The sequence below is a fragment of the Scatophagus argus genome, chromosome 6, assembly GCF_020382885.2.
Source record: "Scatophagus argus isolate fScaArg1 chromosome 6, fScaArg1.pri, whole genome shotgun sequence".
NCBI lineage: Eukaryota > Metazoa > Chordata > Actinopteri > Scatophagidae > Scatophagus > Scatophagus argus.
The window spans coordinates 20,175,975-20,183,754 of record NC_058498.1 but is presented as its reverse complement, the minus strand read 5'-3'; the positions used below and the strand labels follow the sequence as shown (position 1 = coordinate 20,183,754).

The window sequence follows — 7,780 nt, the reverse complement described above, 5'->3', positions numbered from 1 at the left end:
GAAAATCAAAGGTTGTAAGACGAAAATGGAAAACCAAAGACATGGACGGTGACAGGCAGAGAGAAGAGTGATAATCAAAAGCAGGAACATCGCAACACCCAGTCTGACCTGTCAGCCAGTTTAGGAGAGACATGTGGCAGACAATAATACGCAATTGGAAATCCCTTCTACTACCACTACTACTGTTTACAAGAAGCAACATAAATGCCACCGTATTTGATAGTGCGTCAGTACGGGCTGGAGGCCTTGCCACTAACAAGCAGGCGGAGGGCAGCACGAGCTCAGCGGGCAGCGTGGGCCACTAGGTTAACTCGAGCTACGCCCTGCATGGCCACGCGGTGAACCGAGCTCCAAAGGAAGAGCAGGTTGACCCAGCCACATGTGATCTCGGAGTCGTCGCTCACTATGTTCCCTGGGAAACCCGGCTGAGGCTGATAGGAGCCTGGAGTCGTCCTGCAGATTGTGATTTCTTTGCTGTGAGCAATGGAGCCAAAATACGATCTAACATGAATACCAGTAATTGGTTAATTGTTAAACAAACAGCACACACTCAGAGATGTCAAGATCGACACACTGTAACAGTTATGTGTTTTTAGGAAGCCAAAACCACACATGGTGGGATTTATTGAGTCTGAGCAGCATTCCGTTTGACAAACTTCACAGAGCGATGATGAGAAGGACTCACAGCTCTCCCACTTCACCGCTCACGAGGTTCTCACAGAGTTCAGTTCTGAGATACCAGAGAGCCTCTGCAGGGGACGGACGTGAGAAAAAGTTCCCGCATCCACAGAAAGAAACCATCAGAGGCACCCTTTAGCGTGTGGCTTTACAGATCAGGCGAGTGGTGACTGTGGCCTCAGAAAAAAAAAGGAGCCTTAATTAGCCTTCGCTCCCAGCAGACTGCCAACCCAAGAATAGGGGTTAGATTAACAACGAGAACAGAACACTTTTAATCAACTCTCAAAGCGTTTCCTCGCACCACCCCCCTCCAATGTCAACAGTTCACAAACACATAATTAGAATGAGCAGAGGAAATGGATGTTTGGTAGGTGATGAGGTTTTATACATTTCAAAATACAAAAGTGTGAAGTGACAATTCACAGCCTGCTGATGCAGAACAAACAGCAGGAAAATGTGCGGTAATCAAAGGGACGGTAAATCAGGATGTAAATATGTTTGGAAATAAAAGACAGAACTGTACTTCAGTTGAAATACATGAAATACTGTATTGAACAAGGTTTAAGAGAGAACAACGTAAACACACTGTAAGGCACAATAGCCCTAGGCCATTCATATGCAAACATACTCAAAAAGAGAATCATTAAGAGAAGTCAACAGACACACAGTACATCGGATTTTCTTACTGTCCCTAATACAGTTTGGGACACAGCAACAGTAACACTTTCAGCACCAAAAGGAAACAAGAAAGGAAGGAAAGGCTGAACTCATTCATCTAAGCTTAGTAATGTCACTCCAACAATTTAAACGTTTATACCTAAAAATCTAATTTTGCAGGCAAACTCTGGCATGGGAATCTTTCATGACAACGTTCAGCCATTTTTCTCGGGGCAATTCTGAACTTTTAAAAATGAGGGCCCTCGTAGATCAGAAAAAGGAGCATGAAAGACAGAGGACGTCATGTTTGCACTCTCTGGCTACCATGTAAATTAAAACCTTTGTCTGTGAGCTGTTTCACATTTTGTAGCTGGTTGGATTACTGTTTTCAGAGCTCCACTTCTTCACCTCCTGTTCGGCCATCCTGTTTTAATGCCTGTTGTTTTGAAATAATAAATAGAGCAACATGGTTTTGATGTATGCTCTGGGGCTCAACAGAGCTTGATTATGAAATGTGTTTGGACACCAAAAGAGCAGGTGTCAAATGTAACAGGAGGGTGTGAACATGTAGAAAGTGTGCAGGCAAAATAGATGTAGTTAGTTAGTAAACAAAGAAAAAGTGCACTAAAAGGTCTTTGGTCAAAAGTGTTCACATGGCAGCTGGCCACAGGTGTACAGTAAGGTGTTCAGACAGTTGGTCAGTAAACGTTACAGTGGTAGAGGTCAGGCTGGAACAGTATGAACGGTAACACTGGTTAGAAGTTCGACAGAGCAGGCACGATGGCAGCTCTGGAGGGAGCGCAAACATATCTGTGATTTTGTTTCTGCAGATATACAGAACAATATCTAAACAATATGATAACAGAATTACAAATGTAAAGCCCATGTTTCAATTTTAAAAACAGTCGCCAAAACGTTTTCCATTGTCTACATGTATGTATCTTCAATAGCCATAACCTTTCTGCTATCTATCCATCTGCGTATACAGTATGTATAGGCCACGCTGCTAGCATGAAGCAGGAGAATGAACTTAATCTGGGGAATCAGATAACATTTTCGTTCAACCAGTGGTTCCATAATTGACTCTAGCTCTCTGTTTCCCCGTGGACATTCTCCATATGTACTTTGAGGTAGTCGTTCCTGGTGAACTTCTTATGGCACAGCTGGCACTCTGCCATGGGCCGGTTAGGGTTGTGTGTGAGCTTATGCCTGCTGAGCATCTTCTTCAAGCTGAATGACAGGTCACACACCTAAAAAAAACATACACAATACAGGATTTTAATAGTTAGAATTAAAGCAAATAGACACACTTCATATGAGTTTTCATTTGCCTTTTTTTTTCTGATCTCTGCAGAGTTAAGTCTATAAACAGTCGCAGCCGGAGACACAGAGAATGATTTGTAAATCACACACAGCGGTCCATGGCGACAGAAATCTTTTTTTTCCCCCCACCAGTAGCGAGAGGGAATGCATGCAACTTAACATCCATCATAAATGAGCCATTTTACACTGTACAAATGACTCCATCGTCCTCTATCAATCATGATAATCCGCCACTGGCTGGTGTTCAGCTGCAGTTTAACAGACTGCTTCAAGAATCACAGCATGTGTCCTCCTCACTCCATCTGTGGAGAACTTCAGTGCCATGAATTACATCCAGAAAATATCACAGACAGTTCACATCTGTGGATAAATGGCAAAAAACAGAAAGATATGAATAAAGTCATTTTTGGTTAAGTCACAAATAAGGAGATTTCTGTCGTGTTAGTAAGCCGCCAGTCTAAACATTTTTGCTTTCCAGCTATTGTTTGCTCCTGAGTGGCTCAATGTTTATAACTGTAGTCTATCATTATTTTTGAGGCAACTTGAAAACTCGTATTGATGTGCTATCATGTTCTGGCTTTACTGTTCAACTGGAATTAAATATCTTTCAAACAATCTACAAATCTGATCCAGTGTCAGTAAATTATTAAGAATTTTAGACGGTGGAACTGAGCTGATGAGAGCGGGGCCTCCTCGTCTCATCGTAACCCAGATGTTACTGGATGCTTCTACAACATTTTTAATGCTGTTATGACAGACGCTGCTTACAGAGCCCCTCCAGCTCGTCTGGAAAATGTTCCCTGAACTGTGCGATCCTTTTGTCTGACTCCACCCCAAAATAAAATCCACATGTTATTTCTATTATCTTTAATAGTTTAGCATAGAATTATTTACATGAAAATCGCTCTTCCACAGCTGGGAAAAAGAACCCAGATGAATGTTGGCTGCCGCTGAGAGACAGTTTCTGCTGATGCTTCATTGACAATGAATAGGATACTGATTCTGTAGTCTCAAACAACAGCTAGTAGGCCTGCGTGACCTGTAGACCATCTCTGCAAGTATGGATGCATTTTCTGGGTTTAGAACTCAAGCCAGTGTTTCGGATTGAGGGTTTTTATGGTATTACATCTCAAATGAGAATGTGACAATCCAGAGTTGAATGATGGAATAGCTGTAACATTATTTGTTGATGGTCTTCAAAGAATTAAAAGATATTTGAACACTTGAGTTATAATAACGCCCCCCCGCCCCCGATTTTAAAATGGTTTCAGTTTTCTTGTCTTCAGGTTTTCAACAGGGTACAACATGAAAAAAGTTAAGAGTAAAGGATTAAGTCTGCACCATTATAAGTCTGATGAATTAACTATTATCCATCTAAGGATGCACAGACAACTAGCACTAGATTACTGTTATAATAAAGAAAACTGTGTCTGTGTTAAAATGTTTCTCATTTTTTTTAGCAGAACTTCTAAGCAGATTTATGGACACTGAGCCATGATGGAAACTGATGAGACCCTCGGAAAGTCTCACCGAATCTAAAAAATACGTGTGTCATGCCACATCAGATCACACAGGCATGATACATGCATGATACATGCCTGTGTGATCAGATTAGACTGTTTTTAGCATGCACATTCAATTCTACTCCAATAATACAAAAAAGTCATTCTAATTCTGTTTGACAGGTGTATTGTGTCCCCAGATCGTTGGGCTTCATATTTATCCATCACATTAAAGGTTTTGAGAATTAATTTCACTGGATTTGAATTAATAAATTACCTGTGACTTTCTAAACAAAAACCAGAAAATATGGAGTAAACTGCTCTCTGTTTTCAGAAATGGCAATAAAACACACCATTCAAAAGGTTTGTTCCCTCCCCAGTCCCTGAGAATAATCATCACTCCTGCAGTATTATAAGCAGAGAGTAATTTCTCCCTCTGATCCTCACAATGTGTTTATGTGAGATCAGTCTGCTTGGCCCCTCCAGAGAAGGAAGATTACTATCTGCCTCTTACTTGAGCCCCCCTCCCCCATCACATATACACACGGACAAACACATAAGGGGTAGGCAGTAGTTGGTTTAGAAGTAGAGTGGATGCGGTCGGACACTCACATCACATTGGAAAGGTTTCTCTCCCGTGTGGGTCCTCATGTGCTCGTCCAGTCCTCTTTTCTGGCTGAAGGCCTTGTTGCACTCGCTGCATTTATACGGCTTCTCCTGCGGTGACACATACATACACACAGGATTTAAAGCGGGCACTTGATCTGCCAGTGTGCAGCGAAAAAATACATGAAATAATTTGTCCCCCACTTGGTCACATATGGACAAAACCTGGAGAGGGATTTGTGTACATTATGGTGTACACACACACAAGTGCATGCACACACACATACACACAGTTTTCATGCCCTATGGGATTGATTCATTTCTTGAAGGCTTACTCTAACCATAACCATTACTTGTCTAAACCTAACCTAAACCAAGTCTTCACACTAAAATTAAGCCACTTACATTATGTAGACCTGAATTTTGTCCCCATAAAGCAGGTGAGTCCCCATGTGTAACTGTGCAAACAGATTATCTCCACAAGGTAAGTAAAACACGCACACACACACACACACAGAAAAAAAACAAAAACAAAAACACACACACACACAGCCCAGTGGAAAACACACACATTCACATTCACACACTGATAGCCTCTCCCTCGCTCCTCCTCCCTTCACACCCCAGTGTGTTCCCCTCTGAGTTTATGAAGATCTGAAATGAAAAACTGTACAGCTCCTGCAGCAAGGAGGAAATGACCGGCGTAGGGGCCATCAAAAACACATGGATTCCTCAAAAGAGTCAGGAAAACACGACACAGAAAACCCCTTTGAACATATATCAGAGCGCTGGCACTGTGGGGCTGTAGAATATCACTCCTCTGTCTCCACACCTCATCAGTTTACCAAAGAACATTTCCTCTGCTCCTTTTGGAGGCCTGTCTCAGTGTCAGTCAAAGCAGCTATCTCACTGTGGGTGTGTTTTTACAAAAAAACTCCTCCAACTATGTGTGTGTGCATGTACAGCAGGGTGGACAGCCTTGACGAGTAGGTGTGTCGTCTTACAGTCTGAGGGGAAACAGCAGTGACACCCAGAAGACTTGATGAGAAGTGAGAAGCGTGGAGATAGCTGAAGCTGGTTCCCAGTGTCACTCTTGTGGAAGCTGTTTTTGACAAGTCTGGCTGATAGCAAAGGCTCTACCCATTTAAAGCTTAGTTGTCATGGGAACAGGGTGAATGCAGGAAGTAAGGGTCCTGGGAAAGGCGCTATCATGTGGGCGGGGCAAGGAGTGCCCAGTGACACAGGATACAAAAGGAGGTAAAGATCAGGTTCACCGCATGTGCGCGTGTTTAAGTATGCAGCTGTTTGTGTGCATGTGACTGAATGAAGGGGAGGAATGGAAATAAGGCAGCGAGTGTGTGTGAGAAATCCGCCTCACACTCTGATGATCTGTGTAATGCAAATTTCCACTTAAATCTTCTGCTTTAACAAGAATCACTTCTTTTTCCATACAGCATCAATGGTCCCTATATGACAAAGAAAGAAAATCTATGAGGGGTCAAAGCTCAAAGGTCACAAAACACATGGATGGACTTAGTTGATGTGGTGTACCCAGAATGCATCATTATGACCCCGGTAACATCTAACATCTGTACCTGGTGACCTTCCCTCTTCAGCAGCTGTTCACCCTGTGACCTTTGACCTGATCTTTCCTCTGAATCTGACCACTCTCGAATGCATGGATGGAGTTTGGTTTATTTACTCCAAAATGCATCACGTCTCATGTGTCAGGTTAAATATGTTGGTATTTGTAAAGCAGCATGCCAACAGGAAGTGAGCATGCTCTATTAGCCCCCAGGGTGCAGTTAGAAATCAACATGAATGTGTTGGACAACATACACTGTCCCAGAAATAACTCCAATAAGCAATATTATTAAATAAAATAAATATATTGATAAGTAAATAAGATTAGGATAAGTAGAAAGAATAGAAAGATTTTTATTTTTGAGCCGCAAACAGGTGATGTGGTTTGGTAAAGATACAGATGCACGTAATTACATTCAGCGAAGCCTTTTCTTTTACCTACAGTGTCAATGCATGGAGGACAGAAAGTGCAGCACTGGCGCTGATTACCGTCTCTATCTGCACACGACATTTGTAGTCCTGCAGCAGAACTGTGTGTATGCTGCCTGTATTAGGTAAGCTGAGCACGACAGGCCGACAGCATCTTAACTTTAAACTTCATAAACATTGTGAACAATATAAGAAAAGGTTTAAAACGATGTCAGAGTGAGGGTGTTCCCACCCCAATCACCCCACCCGCCGACACACACACACACACACACACACACACACACACACGCATACAACACAGTAATCAGCATCCAACATCAACAAATCATTACTTTTTGAAGTGACAACGGTTCTACTATTAGTTCACGGCTATTTAGTCATGGAAAGAAAAGTTCTCTAAGTTTTAAGGCGTCTTCATCAAAAACATGAAACAGCCTTCCTTCAGAACCCTTTACACGGAAAGTGCATTTGTAATCATACAACATACAGCCACATCCATTTGCATCACACATCAAAACAATATCAGAAAAAAAATCTTTTGATACCCAAAATGTCAACAGTTCATATCGACATCAAACGTGTTCCTTTTTACTTTGCCGCTGATGTGGTTTGTGGTATAAACACACTGACTCCAAACTCACTCATCTCAAATAATCGTCTGTACATTAACAGCGAGCTGCAGCTCCTTCTGCCAAATGACATTTGTTTTTCTCAACAGTGACTTCATCTGGCTCTGCTGTTTGTAACTGTTCAGCCCATATTTCAGAGCGCTGTGAGCAAAGGCAGATCTGGGAACATTAGGAACAAAACATCAGTCAGTTTAATCAGCAACTCACAAGAAAATTATACCTGGCTGTTTCTACCGAGAAACGTCGACCTGGGCAGGATATCTCCATTATCAACACACTGTAACAGCAGAGCGCCGTGCTCTGGACAGCATTACGAGAGGACAAATCTTTAAAATTAACAGTGTTGACAGGCCATGACTGTCATAGTCATAG

The 7,780-nt window shown here is 42.2% G+C and overlaps 1 protein-coding gene across 2 annotated transcripts in view; it reads right to left on the bottom strand.

Moving 5' to 3' along the window:
• Positions 1-629: 629 nt before the first annotated feature.
• Positions 630-7,780, bottom strand: part of prdm5 (PR domain containing 5) — a 30,923-nt gene continuing 23,772 nt past the window's right edge. Inside the window, exons 15-16 of one of the 2 annotated variants that reach the window (XM_046392367.1) lie at positions 4,773-4,877; positions 630-2,585 (exon numbers count right to left, since the gene is read on the bottom strand). In XM_046392367.1, the coding sequence (XP_046248323.1) occupies positions 2,421-2,585; positions 4,773-4,877 (270 nt within the window). In that variant the 3' untranslated portion in view covers positions 630-2,420. The remainder of the gene's footprint in view (positions 2,586-4,772; positions 4,878-7,780) is intronic. The other variant, XM_046392368.1, reaches the window with a different exon arrangement.